This window comes from Conger conger, chromosome 9 (assembly GCF_963514075.1).
Source record: "Conger conger chromosome 9, fConCon1.1, whole genome shotgun sequence".
NCBI classification, from domain to species: Eukaryota; Metazoa; Chordata; class Actinopteri; order Anguilliformes; family Congridae; genus Conger; species Conger conger.
Genome location: NC_083768.1, coordinates 9,213,352 through 9,238,824, shown reverse-complemented (window position 1 = coordinate 9,238,824; position 25,473 = coordinate 9,213,352). Strand labels below are relative to the sequence as shown.

The 25,473-nt window shown below is 45.8% G+C and overlaps 1 protein-coding gene across 2 annotated transcripts in view; it reads left to right on the top strand.

The window, feature by feature from the left end:
- LOC133137939 (receptor activity-modifying protein 3-like) overlaps window positions 1-9,468 on the top strand; it is a 47,412-nt gene extending 37,944 nt beyond the window's left edge. For both annotated transcript variants that reach the window (XM_061256363.1, XM_061256362.1), the window contains exons 2-4: window positions 1,133-1,162; window positions 1,518-1,677; window positions 9,201-9,468. In XM_061256363.1, coding sequence (XP_061112347.1) covers window positions 1,144-1,162; window positions 1,518-1,677; window positions 9,201-9,456 — 435 coding nt within the window. In that variant the 5' untranslated portion in view covers window positions 1,133-1,143 and the 3' untranslated portion in view covers window positions 9,457-9,468. The remainder of the gene's footprint in view (window positions 1-1,132; window positions 1,163-1,517; window positions 1,678-9,200) is intronic.
- The last annotated feature ends 16,005 nt before the right edge of the window (window positions 9,469-25,473 follow it).

Below are 25,473 nucleotides of genomic sequence, written 5' to 3'. Positions count from 1 at the left end.
ATTAGGCTTGGGACTGAAAGGGTTAAAAGTGCTTATAACATTGAAGAGGGATAGATGCATTTTCAGTACAAGTATGATGATGATTACAGGCGTTCCTATTGGCCACTGGGTTATGCTGAGCATACGGCCCTAACCCTTCCCACCACTGTGTGCTGATGGAAACAAATCGTATTTCTTTTACTTTTGGCAGTCTTATTTACACCAGGAGGGTCGCGGACACAGCGCAGCGTCCGCTTCTGTTCAGCTGGGAACTTTGGGAAACGAAAACATTCCGGAGTACATACTCCTGAAAAAGGGTTAATGAGGACAGAGGAGCATTAACACACACACACACACACACACACACACGCCTCTTCCGCAACACCCTCACTCTCAGCCAAAACTGCTCTACCCTGCAGAAACACTGCCAGACAAGCAGGCCAACACCGTCCCACCCCAGTGTAATCGCCTTCACCCTCCTCCCACGGCAATCTCCCCCGGTGTCTGGAACTGTGGGACTCGCCCTCCCACACAAAAATGCCTGCTGCTCATCACACCATTTCTCTCCAGGCTGCTGAGAAAACGTTCCTGAGCTGATAACTCTCGTGGCGAGACCCTGCCTCCTGAAACAAAGACATTACACCCAAGACACTTGTATTATTTCCAAAAAGTTAAATACTTAAACATCCTCAGGAGAAAAACACCTCATTCAACAGCTAGAGCAGGGCTGCCCAACCCTGTTCCTGGAGATCTACCATCCTGTAGGTTTTCACTCCAACCCCAACAAAGCACACCTCATTCAACAGCTAGAGCAGAGCTGCCCAACCCTGTTCCTGGAGATCTACCGTCCAGAGTGACATACAATGAAGTACAAATCCAACACAGGGACAAGTGTGATGGGGATGCTGATCTTTTTTAATCTTAGTTTTAATATCCTGTAATATTGAACTACAATGATGACTGTCTGATCTCGTTTTGGAAACTCACATACTGTACCATTCTCAATATCAATTCAGTCTCAGAAAATTCATTTTAAGGAATCTTTGAATCAATCCAATGCAGGTATTCAGGATTCAGAAATGTTTGCTCAGTAATAGTTACTGTGCAACTTTAATGTTGATTACAGGTTAATTCTGTGTTTTTTTTCCTTTAGCGACTACCGTGATGACAAGTGGGTTGTCAGGTAAGCATTGGAATATTTTTTTTACTTTTTACAAATTTATTTTTACAATATCATAGCAATATAGTTATTTCAACAAGAAATAGTACCGCAGTAATATTGAACACATTTTCTTGCATTATATTCACGTGTCTGCGTTGCTCATAACGTATGTTCCACTGTGTAATTTAACGAAATTATGAACTTGGTTTTTTTTTATTATACAGTGCTGTGTTTGCTTTCTTTTTTGACGAGCTCATTCGTTCGACAGCACTGTCTATTCTTGACAGTGCCACAGAGCACGTACCGTACGCATGTTTTTCTCCGCATAAATGTATAGGTTATTTTCTTTTTTCTTTTTTTTCGCCGCCTAACCCAGCCACCGAGGACGCAAACACAGGAGAGCGGGTGAGGGCCCAGGCGGACCGGTGCAACGACACCGCCCTGCTGGACGAGCTGGAGAAGTGCGCGGGTCAGTTCAGGGCCGACATGGCGGTCATCCACCCGCGGGACTGGTGCAACATCACACACTTCATCAGGTACCTTCACCCTTCACCTCCAGCTGACCCGTCCCGAGGGCCAGGTGGTGGACCACTCGCATGTATATCCATTAATAACAACACACCCCGGTTTCACCGTAAATCTCGCCTGTGTTCAGCTCACGCTTTTAGCAAGGGGTTAAAAGGCAGACTGTCACCTTTAATTTGAGGGTGTTTAAATCCGCATGAGTTGATCCGTGTAGGAATTACAGCCCTTTTGATGCGTCGTGCCCCCTGCCATGCCATTTCAGGACAAATGGCTTCACAGGTGCATTCAATGTCTTCAGATGTATTCAGTCGCTTCCAGGTAGACTTTCAGTATCTACCCTCGCGTGAAATCCGGCTAGACTAGCTTGAAACTACCAGCTACCAGCTGTTTTAAAACATAGCTTCAGCAGGTTAGTCTTGATTTTTAGGCTTTTGATTACTTTTGGAGTCTGTTCTTGGTGTTTGTCAATATGAGGACCAGCGTTGTGCCAATGAAAATCAAGGTAGCCATTATGAGGCTGAGAAATATAGGAATGAAAGGCAGAAGCCGAACAATAGGGAGGTAAAACGGAAGTCCCGCTGAATGGCGTTTCCAGTATACTGCTATTCATAATGCAAAACGTCCCGTGAACCTGGCCACCCCAAGATCGATAACGTCATCTTCGATGTCATCTTCGATTCCCGGTGTAGCCACAATAAGATCCGCACAGCCGTTGGGCCCTTGAGCAAGGCCCTTAACTCTGCATTGCTCCAGGGGAGGGTTGTCTCCTGCTTAGTTTAATGAACTGTACATCACTCTGGATAAGAGAGTCTGCCAAATGCCAATAATGTAATGTAATGTTCCATATTTCACACCCGACCCAGACAACCTCCCGGGGAGGAATATGACTCTTTCCTGGTTGGAAAACCGAAAACGTGTAGGATCCATGTAGTGCAGCCTTAGCTTTCATAGAAAATTACACCAAGTCTCCCAACAACCACCAGAACACAGTTTATACTGCCGATAGGTAATGCTGCAGTATATATCCACTACTAGGTGAATGCGATATGTTCATATACTTGAAATTGTGCTCAGCTATTATTGGTATTAGTTCAAATTGAGGTTGCAGTAAAATATCGTAGGATCGTAGGCTAAATAAAATAAATAAATAGCCTACATGAAAAAATCTGTAATCTGCATGGAAACCGTTATGAGCCATAACATATGTTGCGGTAATAAGGAATTTCATAAGCTGTAACTGTAAATCTGTGTTAATGTGAAACATAGGCCTACGTTTCAAACCAATATGTGTCAACAGGAAAACACATAAACATGACATTTCTAGGAACAACATTTTTTCAGTTGATAACATTCTGTTCAGTTGATAATTCAGCTGAATCTGCTGAATTTCTCACCTCCTTTGGTTTGCAGAGATGGTGTTATCCAGTATGGTTCATATTGAATTTCAGATAAAGTCAGGTGGAAATTTATACTGCTATAAAATATTGCTCTCTTTATTTAAAAAATATATATTATACACTTCATAAAATATTTCTTCCTTTCTTTCATCTGAGAGAAACAAGCTGCCAAAATATCTTTCAGCAAAGATAAAGAACCAACAATTTCCCAACAGCCATGCATGCTTTGTGTATACAGAGTAAAAAGTTCAGTTTTAAATCAACCCTGATTTACAGTTAACTCCACTAGAGAGCATGTGAATGCCAGTGGACTCAGATGGACCCAGTAAGGCTCCCAGTTAGGTACCCTTTCCACCTATTTTGTACTAGTCCTATAAAAGTGTCAATATCTCAAAAACTATTTATTGTACACACATGGTTGAATACTTAAATTAAGTATGTCAGAGCATGTACATACTGTGTACACAAATTATAAAATACAAAACAATTCCAAAACGCCTTATGTTTTTATCGTTTAGCACTGAATATTTCAATGTCTTAGTCAAGAACCAACCCAGACGTACTTTATACTTGTGCACAAACCTGATGTCAACCTGTGTACATAATTTGGCAAAGATATTGAGAGGCATTCAGATTCCACATGAGTTTTCCAAAAAAATCTTCCCATCCAGATATCCTCAAGTGACCCCCAAATCTCTCCAAATTCAAAACAACTGCATATCTCAAAAGCATATTTTTCTATTCAAACCGACTTTTTTTGTTACAAAATTTGAAGAAAAGTAACTTTCACGTGTTCTATTCACTTATATAAGAGTATGTTTTTATAAAGCATGCCCCGTGAACAAAAAGGATTACTCAACCTACCTCTTTCTAACAAATCTGCTTCACATTTCAAATGGAACTTTAAAAATGATGTTAACCAGAGCCATGCAAGCCCAGTTAGCCAGTACAGGTTTACATCTATAGCACTCCAAATACTTTCATTCTGCACATCTGTATATCCATTCTGCTATGCAAACGCAGCGATATTACTAAACATCTGAATATGATACATTATACCTTGTTACATTAGTTCAATACTGGAATGACCTTGCAATGCAATTACGCAACAATAACAAGTAACGACATTTGCTGAGGTACTGTAGTCCTGGTAAAAACATAGTTTTCTCGAAAATGGCTGAACGAGTTACGAAATAAAACATCAGAAAACATCGTCATAACCAGGTGGGATATTTCATTCCATAAATATGTCTGTATCAATTAATTCGCAGAACAAAACCTGTATTTGTACCAAACCGGAAATATGTCTGCCAGACATGGAATAAAAGTGAGCTAAAAAAAAAAAATTTATATAAACAAGTAAAATTGTTTTCTTTTTTTATATCCCACTGCTGATTGGGGAAAGTTGCTGAAGTGTTTTAACCCTTGTGTTGTCTTTAGGGTCAAAAATGACCCGCCACTACGTTTAACAGCAGAGAAAACCCCCTAAATGATCTTTTTTCAACTTGAAATTTGATGACAAAGTTTGTGGTGAATAACAGGTTGTTTCTTCATGCAGAATAGATTTGGGGTTTAAAATTCAATTAAGCTGCTTTATTTTATGGGTTTAGTGAAGGCGGGTCATTTTTTACCCTTAGGACAAGGAGAGTATACAGAATGTTAAGACTACACAAGGGTTAAAAAAAAAAACCAAACAAACATGATTTGTATTATTTTTATTGACTGTGTCTTAGAGTGTAGGGACAGCACGGTAGAATGAATGGTTCTCTAGATTAGAACACTCACACCCCCTCCAGGGGGAAAGAAATGAACTGCCAGGTCTTCGGCGGATAAGCGGTTGCGTAGATTCCGTGTGACATGGGGGGGCTCCCGGATGAACTGTGAGCCTGATATTTTCATTCTGGCCTGCACCTGTTCGGGAGGAACAGAGGGGCACGTTGCCTCGGCCTGGCATAAAACTGATTTAAAGAAGAACAAAAAAAAAACAAAAAAAACAAAAACAAACGTGTCACCCACCCCATGGGTCCAGTGGGAGTCACATCGCGGGGTGGGGGCCATTTCGGCTTTCCTCCCCTCATACTGTACCTCTGGGCTACGTTGGCCCCTGCTTAGGCACCCGGAACGACCCCTGTGCTGTCATGGCCCAGGCGGTTACCTCCAGCCCTCCTGTCCGTGACCCTGCCAGGTGTGAGGTCACAAGCAAACATTCTACGAGGCTGATGTCACAATCGCGGCTGGTGACTGAATGCCACCGGAGTTCTACAACACTGACTTGGAATTTAGAAAAAGAATGACCGTTCCAGAGGGTTAATTAAAATTAGAATTATGTTTTAATTGTACCAAACGTAGTTATATGTGCAGGTATAGGCATTTACTGTGGCGTTTGCTTAGTGCACCCAGTTAGATTTAAGGGAGTGGGAAAGTGCGCAAAACTCATGAAATGGGTAATGGTTCCAGAGAACTTTGAAAGTAACTTCCAGCCTGTGCTGATTTATGGATTTAAAATGAGAACAGTGTGTGGAGGAGGGGGGGGGGAGTTAATGCAATTGTGAAAGTAATATCCAAGACTAAGGCCCAAGACAAATTATACAATGCAGAGCTTTGAAATATTGTTTTCTGTTTATTTGTCTGTCATTACCGCTCCGATTTCACGGGTTCTTTTCCTTTGTTTATTCCATAAAAATAAGGACAAGTTTGCCGAACTGCACTGTAATCTCGTCGCTGTACGACGCTTTCGCGGGCCCGACGGTGCCTGAGGCCGCGGCTGAAGATCTGCGGGGGCGGCGAACGAGAGCTGCGCTCGCAGTGATCGAATTAGGCTGGACGAGCGGGGGTGCCTGGGCTCCGGGTGACGGGACAGCCCGCGGCCGGGGCAGCGCGGACCCGGGGCTGGCAGCGCAGTTAATGCTTCCCGTCAGGCGGGGCGGGTCTCCTCCGGCCCGGTGCTGCGGGGTCGACCCTCCCGAGGCGCCAGGTCGCAGGACGCGGGGCGCCGTGGGAACGCTCTTAACCAGGCGCTTTAAACAGTGACGCGGGCCGTCGCTACCGGCAACCGGGGGGGAGGGGGAGGGGGGGGGGGGAATCTAGAACACTGGCCTTCGAGAATTCTGAGAAAACATTCCCCAAAAAAAAAAAAAAAAAAGGTTTTCAAAGGGTTAAACATGCAAGTCAGCTGCAAGTGATAAAATGCGGATGTATGTTTTGCTCCATCGCAGAATATCGAGTTAAATATTATGCACCGGTTTAATCAAATAACAATTTGAAAGGTTAATGTATTACAAATCTCATTAAATTAAGACCAACACCAGTACGATAGTTTTTGACTTTGTGCCCAACTTGGGCATAATTAATGGCATTTTCACATCTTCGTAATGAGATCACTGGCTGGCTGGCAAATTTCCCCAAAAACATGTATTTCCTTAGAATAATAATCTTGTTCAATCATCTAAAGAAAGTGTGTTATTCCACTACCTCATTTCAAGACTTTTTTTTTAGAATGCCTTTGTATTATCAGTCGGACCAATCAGACTGTAGCTCCCGGCTGCGGAGCCAATAGAATGCCCCCACGGTTGAGTCTGGATTTGTTTCAGCGGAATGTATCGTCCTGACCTGCCTGCCCCGTCTTCAAGGTTGCAGTTGGAGTTCCCACATGAAAACAAGGCAGATATTAACTGAGAGACCGTCTCTCAGACACAGACACACCGTCACACACACACACACACCATGCCCCCACACACACTCAAACACACACACACCATGCCCCCCCCCCACACCCTCACACACACACACACTGAGAGCTGAGAGACGGGCGAGTGCACGAGGGAGAGACAAGACAAGAGGGAAAACTAATATTTGGAGACTTCAGGGGAACGTTTTGTGAAGGGAAGTGGGCGATCCGTCCTTCGTATGCTCCCATACCCCTCCTCCCCCGCCCACTTCATTCAGACTTGGGGGGTGCAGAGTGGGTCACAGGTAGAGATTTCAGGGCACCTTGCCGTTTGGGCCACAGAAGGGCCACATTTGGTTCAGTATTTTGTTGCATGCCATGATTTCCTGATGTCTGTGACCTATCAACATCAGGTTGTCCTACACGCGATACTAAAACTCTTTGCATTTGAATGGATATTTATGGGAATTGGAGGGTGGCCCTAGATTCGGCTGTAAATTATTCTGATGCAGTATGGCTGAAATGGATTTAAGTCATCAAGGGTCCCAGGTATCAAATGAGCCTCAAACCAAGAAGTTTCTCCTGACAAATTTTCCTTTTGAACTCAATGGAAAAAGTATTCAGGAGAAACTATTCTTTTCATATCGACTACATATCTGGCAGCAGCACAGTCAATGAATTCACAGGTAGAGATGGGATCACAACACAGAGTGGGTCACAGGTAGAGATGGGATCACAACACAGACTGGGTCAAAGGTAGAGATGGGATCACAGCACAGACTGGGTCACATGTAGAGATGGGATCACAGCACAGACAGAGTCTTTGAAACTCTCCCAAATAAAGCAATTTGCATGGACCTTTGGTCCCAGCTGATTGATAAGCAGTAATTAATTTTGCCTGGAGAATATATAAACAGTAGTCTGAGTCACTGTACATGATGTCCCAGCGCTGGACATTTGGGGTTAATTGCAGTGTGCATAGCTGGAGATTAACCTTTGCATTTAAAGCCCAAGACCACAGCTGCATGACTGTACAACTTGAGCAGTGGCCCAAATCCGTGAAATTTCATTAGTCGCTACATTTACAATGCAGTTCTGCGGCCCAGTGGATTAAACCTGCAATTTAAACTCCGGCTCAGCTAACCATACCGTGCGGTGACATCGGCTCAGGTGGTAAGAGCAGTTCTCCGGCAGTCGGAGGGTTGCCGGTTCAATCCCGCCCTGGGTGTGTCGAAGTGTCCCTGTGCAAGACACCTAACCCTCAACTGCTCCAGCTGGTTGGTACCTTGCATGGCAGGCAATCGCTGTGAGTGTGTGTATGAATAGGCGAATGAGAAGCATCAATTGTACAGTGCTTTGGAAAAAGGCGCTATATAAATGCCAACTGCTTACCATGTCATGACCATGCAGCTGAGTACTGTTCACCCTGGCTGTGTGTGGAGATCCTGGAATGGATGACTGGGTTGTTATTGATGGAGAAAATATTGACCGGGATTGCTGCTGAAAACAAACTTACAAATATTCCTGTAATTGGAAGGAAGATTACATTACAATACATTAATGGCATTTGGCAGACACTCTTATCCAGAGCGATGTACAGTTGATTAGACTAAGCAGGAGCGATGGAGCAATACTGGGTTAAGGGCCTTGCTCAACGGCTGTGCGGATTTATTGTGGCTACATCGGGGATCGAACCAACGATCTTGCGGGTCCCCATAATGTACCTCCCTCTCCCTCGTGAAATACTTTTACGGGATGGGCATTGGGGAAAGGCCAGGAATAATAAAGGAAGCAGCAGTTTGTTCAATGGACGTTCAGGGACAAGGGATTTTCTTTTACTTATAAGCCAAAAAAAACATTTCAGGCCACCAGAGAATTTCCAGAGTGAAGCGATCCCCTCTGGACTCTACAGACCTGCAGAATGTAGTGTTCTTGGGTTATTTCTGAAAACGCTATACAAATACATTCAGTATTCGGAAAAAAACATTAGCATTGGTGCTAATGGAATGATATAGCCCTTTGTGAATCAGGGATAACCAAGGGCTTAACTTTAGTTTGAATATTTGGGGGGTTGAAATGCATTGACCCTGAGAACTGCAACTCTCTTGGGTGGTCCAATTTCACAACAGTGAAACTATAATTTCAGGTGAAAGGGGAATATACTTCAGACTACTGATCAGTATATCCAATCGAAAAAATTAACTCCCAATTTTTTATCCTAAATTAAATTCTATGCTATACTATTTGGCCATTATTTGGTCTGTTTTGTAATGTTGCCTTCTCTCTATCTCTCTCTCATCTTCTCTATCTTTCTCTCCCTCTGTATTTCTTCCTCTTCTTCTCTCTATTCCTCTCTCCCCTCTTTCTCTCTCCCTCTGTATCTCTCTCCCTCTCCCTCTATCTCCTCTTCTCTCTGTCTCTCTCTCTCTCTCTCTCTCCCTCTCTCTCTCTCTCTATCCTTCGCCTGCAGGGAGTACAACTACTTCTCGGCGTGCACGGAGATCAGGGCGGTGCGCGCGGGCTGCTATTGGCCGAACCCGCAGGTGGAGCGGTACATCGTCGGGGTGCACGGACAGTTCTTCTCCAACTGCAGCCTGGAGAGCGTGGTGCTGGTGGACCCGCCCGACGACACGGTCACAGTGCTCATCGCCGTGCCCGTGCTGCTCACGCTGGCCATGATCAGCCTGGTGGTGTGGCGTAGCAAGCGCAGCGACATGCTGGCCTGAGGGTGTGTGTGAGTGTGTGTGTGTGTGTGTGTGTGTGTGTGTGTGTGGGGGCATGGTGTGTGTGTGTGTGAGTGTGTGTGTGGGGGGGGGGCGGGGTGTGTGTGTGTGTGAGGGTGTGTGTGTGAGGGTGTGTGTGTGTGTGTGGGGGGGGGGGGGTGTATGTGTGTGTGTGTGGGTGTGTGTGTGTGTGTGTGGGGGCATGGTGTGTGTGTGTGTGTGTGTGTGTGTGTGTGTGGGGGCATGGTGTGTGTGTGTGTGTGGGGGGGGGGGGGGGCATGGTGTGTGTGTGAGTGTGTGTGGGGGGGGGGCATGGTGTGTGTGTGTGTGAGGGTCTGTGGGGGCATGGTGTGTGTGTGTGTGTGTGTGTGTGTGTGGGGGCATGGTGTGTGTGTGTGTGAGTGTGTGTGGGGGGGGGCAGGGTGTGTGTGTGTGTGTGTGTGTGTGGGGGCATGGTGTGTGTGTGTGTGTGGGGGCGGGGTGTATGTGTGTGTGTGTGTGTGGGGGGGGCATGGTGTGTGTGTGGGGGCGGGGTGTGTGTGTGTGTGTGTGTGTGTGGGCGGGGTGTATGTGTGTGTGTGTGTGGGGGCAGGGTGTGTGTGTGTGTGTGTGTGTGGGGGCATGGTGTGTGTGTGTGTGTGTGTGTGGGCGAGGTGTATGTGTGTGTGTGTCTGTGTGTGTGGGCGGGGTGTATGTGTGTGTGTGTGTGTGTGTGGGCGGGGTGTATGTGTGTTGTGTGTGAGAGTGTGTGGGGGCAGGGTGTGTGTGTGTGTGGGGGCATAGTGTGTCTGTGAGGGTGTGAGTGTGTGTGTCTGTGAGGGTGTGTGACGGTGTTGTGTGCGGGGTGTGTGTGTTTGGGTGTGTGGGTGTGTGGGGGCATGGTGTGTGTTTGTGTGTGGGGGTGTGAGTGTGAGTGTGTGTGGGTGTGTGGGTGTGTGGGGGCATGGTGTGTGTCTGTGTGTGGGGGTGTGAGTGTATGTGTCTGTGAGGGTGTGTGACGGTGTTGTGTGCGGGGTGTGTGTGTGTGTGTGTGGGGGTGTGGGGGCATGGTGTGTGTGTGTGGGGGTGTGGGTGTGTGGGGACATGGTGTGTGTCTGTGTGTGTGTGGGTGTGTGGGGGCATGGTGTGTGTCTGTGTGTGGGGGTGTGAGTGTATGTGTGAGTGTGTGTGTATATGAAACCAGGTGATGTCACCATGCACACACCTAAAGTAGAAACTCTTGAGCTGACCCGTTGGATGTTGTGGGGCAGAGGTGTGTGCGTGACCCTTATTCCTCTCTGAATCCTCTCTGCGTTCCGGCTGATCGTCAGCGAACCTTTCTGCCCACATCCTAAGACGAAGGCTAAACAGAGACGTTACCGCCACTGTCCGATCTGCCTATCAGACCAGCAACCAACATTTATTCACCAACATTATTTATACTTCTATTATTTATTTCCTAATTACCCGGATGAGTTCAATGACATTTTGGGCCATTTTGCTTGCTGAAGCAAAAGCAAGTTCATGGTTCAAGGTCGGGTGCACCCAACTGGAAACTGGAATATGCGATGCTGTGGTTTGACCTGAACCAAGCCAGAGCTTTAGCTTTGCTCACCCACATCAATGTCTCGGCAGTGAGAACCACTCAAGCCGTCCTGCCTTTCCAATCAACAGGAGCGACGCTGTCCGCAGATGTCATTTAGAGAGACTGTACTCTGTAATGTTCCGGATGGGTTTGCATCGTATGAATTTGCATCAGCCAGACCGCCCTCCATCAATAGAATGGCAGTCATGAACAAATGTGACGGCATTCAATCATTTTCTGTGTTTCTTTTCCATAGCTTACAGTAGTGCAACGTAATTACACACTCACGGCAAAAAGTAATCAAGGTTGATGTTTCTTTGGGTTTCTATACATCTTAGCTTCTGAATCCTAGCACTAGTATGTGTAAAATGTTAAGTATTCGTGTCTACCTTATTTGACTCTGAATGTACTCTCAAATATTAGTATTATAACAAACGATTCACATGTCCAAACCAAACCGGGGTTATTTTTTTTTATTAAAATACACTTTTATGCTGTTGTATTGGAATACTGTAATACTAAAAATGGAAACCCTGCCTTCTGGTCCTCCTGGATGGCTCAATTGCAACAGGCAAGATCAGTTGAGCACAGAGCAGTATTTGAATCGAAAACAATGGCACATTTGACCGGCTGCTCCAAACACTCGGGCAGAGTTTACTGTATGCAGGGAGAGATCAACCAAGAGTTTACCAGATGGGCAAGTGAGAACCAGTTCCCCATATTTCTAAATAACAGGACAGTCTACAGAAACAAAATGCCTCTCACTTTTAAAGTTTAACCAAATATTGCCGGGGCACAGACCATGTACGTGACTAACAACACAAAAGACCCCTCACAATAGGGACTCATCAACCCTGAGAGACCTAAGGTCATTTTCCCAGCTATCCGCCGTTTCTTTACGGTTTAAACCGGTTTTTGTAATCGAAATCCCCTCATGCAACCCCTCATTGTGTTCACAAGACGTGTCCCTGTCAGGCAATGCCAAAAACAAAACAAAAGTGTGATGTCAACCGTACTGAAGTCTGCCCAGGGGCACCAATTCATATTCCCCTTCTGTCTGCCGGGCTAAAATGCAGGTGTATTGAAGAGAGACATAAGAAATGTGTCACTGTGTAACCCAGCACAGTCTTTCTCTTATTAGTGAAACAGGGTTCAACATTTTATTCCCAAATTACTTTTTTTTTGTGTAAACATTTTTCATATACTGTTTCTAAAACAATGTATGAATAACACATTTTGCATATATGTGCAAACAACCTTGTTAAAATATACTTGGTACTTATTATTCTGTATGGAGTGTGAGGTATGTTGACACTATGTCAGTGCAGATCTGGATATAGTCTCAATAGTCATCTGAACGAAAAAAATACAAATAAAAAGATTCTATCAAAGGGCCAAATTTGACCTCCAGGCCAACAGGGGCATGGTGTTTCTATAACTGTGGTGTACAGTGGCAGTAAAAGTCAAAGGTCAAAGGTCATGGACCATGCTCAGATTAAACAGATAGAATCTGAAAGGTCAGTTGTTCCAACTAGTGCTAGTTATATTCAGATATGCTATGTAGCAAAATTGTACAAACTATAACAGCCTGCAAAAATGCAATGCATATTAATATTTGCGTTTGTTTGTAACCAAAATCAAAGCTTTGTATCAAAGTGAGAATTTCAGAATTGAAAACAGTGCATTTACATTTGATTGTAATTCTTCCAAATTAAATAAAATGAAAATTACACTGCAGTTTGCAGAGAATTAATGTGTGGTAGAAATTATAAGGAAGCAATTCCTTATTGTAGAATTGCATTAGCCGAAAATTAAATCTGCCAACCAAGTGAAAGTTATAGCGTAGTGGTTAATGTACATGACTGGGAACTGGGATCGGTCGGTGGTTCAATCCCTGGTGTAGATCCGCACAGCTGTTGGGCCCTTGAGCAAGGCCCTTAACCCTGCATTGCTCCAGGGGAGGATTGTTTCCTGCTTAGTCTAAATCAACTGTAAGTCGCTTTGGATAAAAGTGTCAGCCAAATGACATGTAATGTAATGTAATGTAATGTAAAAAGTACACGCAATGTTTAGGAGCTATGTAAGACTAGACATTGTTTACACGGTTTCCACGCCAAGGAGTTCCACTGCGGCGAGCGGATTTCTCTCCTCCCGCGCTGGGTCCCTGAACACACCCCTCGCCGAGCAGCTCTCCTGGACGTGGGAAAGTACGGGAAGCGCAAACAGTCCCGGAGAAAAGGAGGGGCAAAACACGCCGCACACAGCAGCACTGCTCGTGCGTGGAGCCGTGGCTCCGTGCTGTAAATATTGAGGCCGGGGAGGAGCAGAAGACAATAGGGCCCTTCGGAGTGGGGGCCCAGCCTGGGGCCCCTCTGGCTGGAGGGCTCGGCCCTCGGCAGGAAGGATGCCGGCTCTTTTCCCAGAGCCGCCGAAGAATGGGAGGAAACGTGCGGCCTGGCCGCTGGGGGGCGGGGCTTCAGCGCTCTCCGCTGGTTTGAGTGACAGCGGGCGGTTTGAGTGACAGCGGGCGGTTTGAGTGACAGCGGGCGGAGCTTCGGGAAGAGAACGAGCACCCCCTGCTGTACGCTGGTTTGAGTGACAGCAGGCGGTTTGACTGACAGCACTGCCGTCCTGCTCTAGTTCATAACATACGAGGAAAAATAAATATGCCTGGGCCTTTAAGAATGGATAACCGCTGTCTTTTTACCCATGAGTGTGTGTGTGTGTGTGTGTGTGTGTGTGTGAGTGAGTCTGTGTGTGTGTGTGTGTGTGTGTGTGCGTGCGTGCGTGCGTGCGTGCGAGTGTGTGCGTGCGTGCGTGCATGTGTGCGAGTGTGTGTGTGTGTGTGTGTGTGTGTGTGTGTGAGTGAGTGTGTGTGTGTGTGTGTGCGTGCGTGCGTGCGAGTGTGTGCGTGCGTGCGTGCATGCGTGCGAGTGTGTGTGTGTGTGTGTGTGTGTGTGTGTGAGTGAGTCTGTGTGTGCGCTCTTCACTGCCAGTCCCCATATTCTGAACAGGCCTAGTTTTGCCCTCTAAATACAGAACCAAATGCACAGAATGCACAATCACCAGTCAAATGCAGAACCAAATGCACAATCACCTACCAAATGCAGAACCAAATGCACAATCACCAGTCAAATGCAGAACCAAATGCACAATCACCTGCCAAATGCAGAAAGAAAATGCACAATCACCTGTCAAATGCAGAACCAAATGCACAATCACCTGTCAAATGCATAACTCTTAGGCAAGCCCACTGGACACCTGCTGTAATCAATGAGACCAGGTTGGGCAGCAACTGTCATGAAAAGGGGTCTCCTTGATTTTATTTTATTTATACTTCTTTTTGGGAGGGGGGGGCGGATGGGCCTGGAGCGTCACTGTTCACATTCATTTGTTTACTCGTTACATCCAGACCTTCCCATAGGAACGCTGCCCCAGCTGGACCGGTTTATGCGAGTGTTTATTTATGGTGGGAAACGGCGCGCTGAATCACTGAAAGACCCACATACATCTGATTTCTGCTTTTATTTCTGGACCTCCGCGGCTCGGAAACTCCGCTGGGTGGGGCATCCTGCTTCGCCTCACACAAAGGAGGCTCAAATCAAAGAGCTTTTCTTCCCCCCCCCTGTACAACAAACCTCTCAGCCATTTCTTCATATTTACTCAAACATTCGTGATCTGCTGATGTATGTTCTGTCATCTCGCCCCTGTCAGGGTCATCGTGGATGTCACTCTACCGTTCTGACCCTGTGCAGGATTCTGGACCCCAAAGGAACACAAGAACTATTCCAAACTCGTGTATTTATTCTGAGACATTGTTAATACAAGTAGGCGTGTATTAAAAATTCTGAATTCAGGTAGTTTCTCTCCTAAAAAGGAACGTATTGCTTCCCACACACCCACATATAAACGATAAGGCTGGCATCAGAAAATTAGCACCTCAGCTTGAAGTTAACGGTCCCAGAACTCCTTCCTCTGCGAGGGTGAGATATTTCCACAGGAGGGGCTGCTTAAGGTTGTAAACAGTTACCCAACCCCCCACCTCCCACACCGGCCCCATTGGTAGATGGGACAGAGCACTGGGGTACTGTGGGTAAAATTAAACAATGTTTAACAACTGCAAATGGCCATGCCACATATGTTACTGCAGACAACAGGACTCCTCACGACTGATGTCAAATCTGGCGATATCAGAATCAAAGACAGCAGTTACAGCTCATTATTGACTACTGTCAATTTCCCATTATGATACAAAACACAACACACCGTACAGCAGATGCTTTCTTCTGCCCAATTTCTCCTCGACCGGCCATGGTAAATGGTTGGAATTTATATAGAGCCTTTATCCAGGCACCGACCAGGTCGTCAAGAGCAGTTAGGGGTTAGGTGTCTTGCTCAGGGACACTGTGCTACACCCACTGTGGGATCGATCCAGCAACCCTCTGACTGCCACACGACTGCTCTTACCACCTGAGCCAATGTCGCCCCATCTTATGAGACATATTACGTTACATTAATGGCATTTGGCAGACGCTCTTATCCAGAGCGACCTACAGTTGATTAGACTAAGCAGGAGACAATCCTCCCCTGGAGCAATGCAGGGTTAAGGGCCTTGCTCAAGGGCCCATCGGATATCATCTTATTGTGGCTACACCGGGATTCAAACCACCGACCTTGCGTGTCCCAGTCATCTACCTTAACCACTACGCTACAGGCCGCCCCATATGGAGGCATGTAAATGAAAATGTGTTTGTATCCAACTTAATTTGGGCACGTTCCCTGTTTGTCAAATGATAAGTAATACAGTTGAGGGAAAAGCATGTAAATGTTTGCTGAAAGCTTCGTCATTCTGTCCTGTGGGGAATAGGAAGAAGACATTTTTTGGAGACATGGGGATGATCACGCGCCATCGGGATCATCACACGCTCACGACTGAGGACGGGCTGGAAACTTCAGATCTCCTGGGGTCAAATCGTGCCTTTGTGGAATCTGAGAAAAAATTTTTTATACCCCACGGGGGGAAAATAAAATCCTAATTAAGCAAAAGTATGCATGCATGATGGATACTGTCTGCATGATACTGTATGGCAGCTTTGCTGTTCATCTGGTAGTGACACTTTTCTCTTTTTAAATAACACAACGACCAATTATAATAATAATATTTGTTATTTAGCTGATGCTTTTATCCGAAACAAATCACAGTTGATTAGACCGAGCAGGGGGCAATCCCCCCCTGGAGCAATGTCGCAGCAATGCAGCTGAGTAGATCTTATTGTGGATACACCGGGGCTTGAACCACCAATCTTCAGGGTGCCAGTCATATACCTTAGCCACTACTGCACAAAAAATACAGTCAAATATGATTTGTTGTGTAAAGGAGTACTTTTGTACTGCATTCTATCAGAATTACTAATGGCTTAACCCTTGTGTTGTCTTAAGGGTCGAAAATGACCTGCCACTATGTTTAACAGCAGAGAAAACCCCCTAAATGATCTTTTTCCAACCGATAAATTTGACGACAAAGTTTGTGACGAGTGACAGGTTGTTTCTTCATGCAAAATAGATTTGAAAAGTAGAAATTCAACGAAGCTGCTTTATTTTAGGGGTTTAGTTTGAAGGACAAGGGGAGTACACAGAATGTTGATCCTCTGAAAATGCTTTCCCTCCCGCTGAGATGTGCATTCCCCTGGAGGAATGGTGCAGGGCAGCAGACGGTGGTGTGCTCCCCTCCCACATAAGAGCATCGGGCCATAATCTGAGTCACAACACCACAGTGCCTCCCTCACAGTATCACAACACCACAGTGCCTCCCTCACAGTATCACAACACCACAGTGCCTCCCTCACAGTATCACAACACCACAGTGCCTCCCTCACAGTATCACAACACCACAGTGCCTCCCTCACAGTATCACAACACCACAGTGCCTCCCTCACAGTATCACAACACCACAGTGCCTCCCTCACAGTATCACAACACCACAGCGCCTCCCTCACAGTATCACAACACCACAGTGCCTCCCTCACAGTATCACAACACCACAGTGCCTCCCTCACAGTATCACAACACCACAGTGCCTCCCTCACAGTATCACAACACCACAGTGCCTCCAAAGGACTTCTGAGACAGCATCACAACACCACAGTGCCTCCAAAGGACTTCTGAGACAGTATCACAACACCACAGTGCCTCCAAAGGACTTCTGAGACAGTATCACAACACCACAGTGCCTCCAAAGGACTTCTGAGACATGACAACATGATGTACGAAATGACGTTAGAATATAGGCACTCTAGGTGTCTCATCTGATAAGATATTTTCTTCTTTGTATGGCACTAATAATCGAATTAACCAGGCATTCGACTGGACATTAATGTGTTCAGAAAACAGTAATTAGCAACGAAACACGATGAAATAATTTGGTCGATTGAAAATGACAAAATGTTAAAAGTAAATGTAGCTCTCATGGCATTTTCCAATATGGAAAAAAACAGAAAAAAACAGAACAAAGGTTTTTAAAGAGCGGCGCACATGCGGCGCGATCCAAAAACAACGGAGACGCGGAGACGCGGAGAACGGCACGAGGGGGAAACGATGAAAGCGCTGGCGCGGGGCGAGGAGTGCCTGGCCGGGATGCTGGTATCGGCGTGATGGATGTAGCAGACGCGGCGGGCGGGGCTCTGGCCAAAACGCCGCTCCAACCCCCCCCCCCCCCCCCGTGGCCTCTCTCTCGGGAAAGTTCAAAGCCCCTGGCAGCTGCCTCCAGCGCCGCACTGAGCGCGTGCAGTTCCCACCGGCTCGGCCCCGGCTGGGGGTCAAAGGTCGTGCGTGATAAGCGAATGTTCTTTTCCAGACGTGGGACGTCTTCCGAAAGGGCCGGAGACCGGACGTGCCTCAGGGCCTGCTTGCCCTTAGTCTGCGTCCGATCTTCATTATTCTGATCTTTGTTATTTCATCGTTATGTTGTTGTACGTCGCTCTGGACAAGAGCGTCTGCCAAATGCCTGTAATGTAATGCAATGTAATGGAAGCCGTTTTTCACCTGGAGTGCACCTTCCCAGTGCATCTTGGTCGGGGTTAGGAAGGGGATACTTGCCGTAGCCTAATTTGGACCCACATGGACTATGATCATTCACATTTCTGAAATAAGATCGAAAATAAAAAGCGATCAAAAGGTGGGCTTTTTTTCTGCCCGCCGAGATGAAATAAAAGTATTGTTCTTTGTGGAAAAGCTTGCACGTTCAATAATGTCATGCCTTTCAGTTTTTGGACCTGAGAGAATACATTCACTTTAGTTTCAGGGACGGCTGGTTGGAAGCACAGCTGTTGTTGTGCTGAACATAACTCGAATGCAAATAAACACATTTTTTTAAAACCACAGTATAATTGCATGCTCACAGGGGTGAGGTACCTGGGTTTACCACCAAGAGGCTTTGCGTCCGGGTGTGTGTTCAAGATGGCAAACATTAGCTGACATTCGGCAACCTTTTTCAGTTTGCCATTAACATTAATGGCTACCGCTTTGAGCTAGCTGGCATTGTTAGGGCGGCCTGTAGCGTACTGGTTAAGGTACATAACTGGGACCCGCAAGGTCGGTGGTTCGATCCCCGGTGTAGCCACAATAAGATCCGCACAGCTGTTGGGCCCTTGATCAAGGCCCTTAACCCTGCATTGCTCCAGGGGAGGATTGTCTCCTGCTTAGTCTAATCAACTGTACGTCGCTCTGGATAAGAGCGTCTGCCAAATGCCATTAACGTAATGTAATGTTAGACCCAAGTTGCATCCATTTGTATGCATTTTTTAACTTAAAATCAGCTCTACTTCCTTACGCCCTTCTTAGCTTCAGCATGCCGGAGAGCAGAGGCCACATCCCAGCGAGCAGAAGTCCATCTCTTACCGGGCAGGAAACCGAGGCTGAGACGCGTTCTGACATAAACAGGCCAGGTTAACCCCAATACAGCTCAGGTTGTTTCCGGATGGAGCCTGGCTACGTCCTAGTCAGCTATAAAACTTTCACCCCGGTCAACCAAATGCAACCGGTTTTCAAGCGGAACGCCTTGTTTAACGACCTTTCACCACAGGAATGTTCCCTTGGAAACGGACACAACTGTGAAGCAATAGGAAGCCTGCACGGAACTGTCGAGGAGCGTCTCCGCTCGCGTTAAGCTCCGTCCGTCAGCTGACGACGGAATGTGCAATAACGAGGACAATTAAACAGACCTTTTCAGGAAATCCCAGCTCTAAATTTAACTACCTTTCCCAGATTCTCTGGTGACTATTTCTGAGTGACATCAAAAGTCTGCTTTTTTAGGGGATTAACCTTTGAACCTTTTTTCAACTTGAAACGTTTGTGATGAGCGACAGGTTGTTTCTCCATGCAAAATAGATTTTGAAAAATAGAAATTCAATTAAGCTGCTTTATTTTAGGGTACGTAGTGAAGGCGGGCGATTTTTGAGTGTACGGAATGGCAAGACTACGCAAGGGTTAACCGAAACGTCTGACGTCATTAAGAAGGAAGCAGTGGTAGGTCTCGCCCGTACGGACCTAAAGCACTCGGAGGCCGTCAGAGAGAAGTGAACGCACTGAAACTGACCTCATGGGCCTGCCAATGGGGCGCTGCCCCGGGGGCTACATGTGCGCTGATAGGAACGGAATGTACATCCGTGGCAACACAGGGACATGGTGGGCTATGGACGTGCAGAAGAGTTCAATTATTTATAATATTTATTTTAAAATAATAATTAAGTGAAAGTATGAAAGGCTGTTTACAAGCACAAACACACGCACGCACGCATGAAGACAAATGCACAAACACTCACCGAGCACTTAATTCGGAACATTTTTATTTTATTACCCCTACTTATTCATGCAATTATCTAATCGGCCAATCGTGTGGCAGCAGTGCAGTGCATACAATCATGTAGATACGGGTCAGGAGCTTCAGTTAATGTTCACATCGACCATCAGGATGGGGGAAAAATGTGATCTTGACTATGACTGTGGAATGATTGTTGGTGGCAGACAGGGTGGTTTGAGTATTTCTGTAACTGCTGATCTCCCGGGATTTTCACGCACACTAGTCTCTAGAGTTCGCAGAGAAACAAAAAAAATCCAGTGAGTAGCTATTCTGCAGACCAAAACGTCTTTTTAATGAGAGAGGTCTGGGGAGAAGGGCCAGACTGGTCAAAGCTGATAGGAAGGTGACAGTAACACAAAGAACCACTCTAAAAAAAATCGAACAAAAAAAAAGTCAAATAAATACCTAATAAAGTCCTCACTGAGTGTACCTTCATGTGTGTAATCAGGACACAGGCACACACAAACTAACTGAAATGAAATCTGGCTTAAATGCACAATATAAATGCTCAATATAACTCCCAGCCAGGGCCAATACAGATGGAAGACTTAAAAGGAATACACACCATGACATACTGAGACCATCACTGAGAGCATCCCTCAGTTACTGACCCACGACGGGCCAGACTCAGCCAAGAGCAATAAACAGCGTGACACGTCAGCTGAAGCTCCTTAAGAGTCTCTGCCCTCTGGAACATGGACCGGAGCCAGGAAACCACGCTCCGTTTCCCGGCTTCCCGTTTCAGCTGGACGGAGACGGTTTACACCAGAGGTGGGCAATTCCGGTCCTGGAGGACCGGTGTGTGTGTGTGCAGGTTTTTGTTTCCCTGGCTAAATGAGCTACAATTGGCTGTACACACCGAACACTGGTTCACTCATAGATTAGATCACAGTAAAACATTTTAATGTAGGGACACACGAACAATTTTTTCGGCTGTTATTCATGGGCTTATCATGAAATGTAGCTAAAATATGAGGCGGCATAATGCAGGGCTAATTAAGTCAATGTTCACATCACACAATACGCAAGGCCAGAAAGTCGCACAAGCAGAGGTCCAGGAAGGGATGTTTGGGTTGGTGCTCTCGCAGGGATGGACTTCAGTAAGCACAGGCCTTCACAGAGTCTTTCACAGCAGCACTGGAGAGGGTCATTGCTCATCCATGATTGGTGGAAACGTGTATGTATCGCAGCCAATCAAAGATTCACTTGCTGCTGAACAGAAAAAACAATTGCGCAACTCATACCTCGCAACTAAGGTAAAGATTCTGGCTATTTGAGATCCTGAGTACTATTTGCTCTTGGAAATGAATTTAAACCCAGAAATGTTTTTAACGCAATCCTTGGCCTGTTTAGCTTTTTCACTGTGTATTTTTGATGTCATTTTTGTATGTATTTATTGTGCTGTGGAATGAATCTGCTGAGGGAAAAGTTCCTTGTCTTTCTCTGAGGCTTCAGTTGGGAGATACTGGTGGTCAGGACAAAGAGGAAACCATCCTTTGAAAAACGTGTCATTTGGTTTACCTTAATTTACGTTTTCAGGACATGCTCTTGGACTGGCACTGCTCCGTGCCGAAAACAGGAACATCTAGATACACCTGCAAAACGCAGCGGGCTTCCTTTCCCTCACAATGGTTGGCCTCAGCGTATGATTTATAGCTCAGTTGTCCCCTTTCCAATACTTCAAAAATAACAACAACAGAAATGTCTCGCTCCACAGCGTTTCCCTTATGCCCCACAAACCGAACGGAGCAGAGATGAATATCACCATCAAAATACACAACAGCACCTGCTATTTCCACATCGGGGGAACAACCCAGGTCAAAGAACCACAGGAAAATATGAGAGGAATGGGGCGTAGGATGACGACAATAATCGAAAAGCAGTGGGGTGATTTAGCTTTTCTGTCATTTGTCAGAGGGCAGCAGACATCTGAATGCCTTTTTTTATTGTAGGGGGGGTGTGGGGTAGACCTAGGGGACTCAGAACTAATATTAGAATGATGGCGCCTCCTTTCGAGGCTGCCGTTACAGCTCTCCTCCACTGCCGGGAACATTCGCTCAAGGGCTCCGCGCCAAAACCAACCCCCCCCCCACCCCCCCCCCGTGAGTTTTCACGAGCACCGGCTAATGTCTGCCATGCAGTCCTGGTTAAGCCTGGGTCCCGGTCCATACTCTGCCCCTGCAAAGGACGAATACTTTCCGGACAACGGGCCCCTCGGGACAGTGCGATGTGCAGGCGATGCTCCGCGCACAGAGAACTAAAACCCACAGCAGCGATAACAGCAGTGGTCTGGCAGTCGGAGGGTTGCCGGTTCGATCCCGCCCTGGGTGTGTCGAAGTGTCCCTGAGCAAGACACCGAAATGGTAAATGGCAGGCATTTATATAGCGCCTTTATCCAAAGCGCTGTACAATTGATGCTTCTCCATTCACCCATTCATACACACACTCACACACTGACGACGATTGGCTGCCATGCAAGGCCCCGACCAGGTCGTCAGGAGCATTTGGGGGTTAGGTGTCTTGCTCAGGGACACTTCGACACAGCCCGGGTGGGGAATCGAACCGGCAATCCTCTGACTGCCAGACGGCTGCTCTTACTGCCTGAGCCGTGTCGCCCCCCTAACACTGACACCTAACCCCCAAATGCTCCTGACGAGCTTGTTGTTGCATGGCAGCCACTCGCCGTTGGTGTGTGAGTGCGTGTATGAATGAGTGAATGAGCATCAAGCATCAATTGTCCAGCGCTTTGGATAAAGGCACGGTATAAATGCCAACCATTTTGATCGCTCAAATGCTCTGTACATCCAGTTAATTTCCCTACACAGCCAGCAAAGTTTACCATCTACATCCCCTGTTGGTTTTAGGCAAAAATGTGGATATTAATAACCAATCATCATCAGTGTCATCATGAGAGTTTTTTTTAAAAATCTGACTTCAATCTGCTATACACATCATTTAAATTCATTCATGACATTTCAAGTTTTAGAAGTCACACACAAATTATTTGCCTTGGAAATTTATTTACTTTACAAATAAAATTATGACCCAAAATATGGTACTTAATCAATAGATAAAAAGTACAATAAAAGGAAAACAATAAATTCCTTATTTATAGCAGAGACAGAGTTTTAAAAAAAAACCTTGCTGACTCATTTGGGAACAATAAGCAGCCCTAACTTCCTGTGCAAAGCAGCATTTGCTATTCCAGAAAAAGGTTAAATCAGGAAAACTGAATTAAATTGCTGCTCCTAAAATCAATGGGAGATTCAAAATGCATTTTACAGCCAATAGGCTGAAGAAATAGTGTTAAGATCCTTCTTATATATTATATATATGTATAACATGATTCTGACGCATTGCATTGCCCACACACCATTGGATCACATATTCCTAACTATGGGCAATTTTGAGTCTAGAGCCGACTGCATGTCTTTGGACAGTGGGAAGAATCCGGATTAAATCCTGGAGGAAACTCACATGCACCCAATCCTCAAAAAAATGTATCCTCATTTCCTCCACTCGTTGCCTTCGAGGAGGCGAGTGGAGGAACCGAGGATGCATTTTTGGAGTATTGGGACGCACCCGGGGAGAAGATGGACCAAAACTCAGCTCCCTCAGTCTGGACCAAAACTCAGCTCTCTCAGTCTGGACCAAAACTCAGCTCTCTCAGTCTGGACCAAAACTCAGCTCCCTCAGTCTGGACCAAAACACAGCTCTCTCAGTCTGGACCAAAACTCAGCTCTCTCAGTCTCGACCAAAACTCAGCTCCCTCAGTCTGGACCAAAACTCAGCTCCAACAGGGCTAGTCACTGCACCACAAAGTTACAAAGTTTAAATTACAGCACACAGGGCTGGGTAAGAACCTTCAATGTGCAAAAAAAAAACTTTTTTATTTGCATGTCAAAAAAACTCTAAAAATACACTCTCTAAACACACTGTTGGATGAAGACTACAGCTGTAGGAAATAGGTGAGGACACACCTGTCATTAACATCTGTGAACACCACGACAACACAACACTTCCTAATACTACATTACATTACAGTTCTTGAACTAAAACTATTAATCCAAAGGCCCAACAGCTGCACTAATCTTATTGTGGCTACACCGGGGCAACCTTGAACCACCAACCTTCCAGGACATAGACTATAGGATGCCACTTGGTTCTCACGAGAATACTTTTAGCATTTTCCTAAATATGTTACCAGGGCCTGCCAAATGCACTGTTGATTGATGTAACCAATACATTACATTGTATAGCGCTGTCTGGCGCTCTCTGTTTTGTTTGTCCAGTCCAGCTTCTAAATCATCGACAAGGCAAAGCCGTTGCCCTCTTCATAAGCCAGATATATTGATATATTTAATTAATTCCTGTAATTTGGAGATTTGAATCTCAGAAGGATCAAGGGCATCATCAATCATGTCCCCAAATTTGGAAAGGCAAGGATTAATTTTAATCCAACCATCCAAGGGGCTTTGACGAAATCCCCCCCAAGAAATCAGTTTGATCGGCTGATGGATTGCGTAAAAGTGTATTACTGGCCTATGCCACTGTATTCGCATCCAGCACCAACATGGCCCATAGTCGCTTAACCCTTTCAGTGCCCAGACCAATATGCAGCGGCTCCGCTCAAATCCCAACGGGTTTTTAAGCTTTGGTTGAGAAAAATTGAGAAAGCTAAGACAATTTAGGAGGGTTTTAATAGGGGCTCAAAACAATAATATAGGAGCCATTTTGATCGGATGAAAAGGTTTGAGGCCTAGAGCGCCATCAGGTACCCTTGACACTGAAAGGGTTAAGTCACAAATGACAGGGATGAGACATTTTTTTCCCCCGAATGAACACAATGATTCAGAGCACAGTAACGTCTGTAGGGCTGCTTCTGTCTTGGCCCTGATTGGAAATAAATTACCGTCTCTTCAAACCGTTAAAATCCGAATCCATTCCATGATTGAATTTACTTGAAATGAAGAGGAAACAAAACAGACAAACAACCTTTCAGCTAAATTACGTCAGAATTTCTAGAAAGGGCTTTTCAATAAAAAGCTGTTCGTGCCTCCATTTTGGCACGATGTCATTGTGATTTAAAAGGTGTCGCAAATATTTTTCCCATCAGTGTGCATGTGCTTGGCAAGTCCACCCAGAACAGGGGTGGGCACGGAGGGCTGTGTCTGGCTCCAGATTTCAGACTAACTTCTGCTCTTCGTAATTTAATAACATAATTTACACAATCTGTCATGTTTACCCACATGTGCATGCAGCCTTTTGTTTCCTCTTTCCACCAATTATCCTGGCTATGATTATTATTATTATTATCATCAAATCTGCAAGAGAACCCCTTCAGCTGTGATTCTTGCGCTTAGGAAGAAGTGGAGCTAAGAAGTCATATGTTAGGGCTAAGCCCAGAAGTTGGTATGACAACCAGAAACAGATATGGCCCTCGTTGCCGACCTCTGGTCTCTAGCGTATCGATATGCATTACAATGTCAATATCCGATAGACATACAAAATGATTGAATTAATCTAGATGATATAACGGATGTTGAATGTTCGCCGGTCATGCGCAGAACGACCTTCGTGGAACAAATTTGGGTTGGCT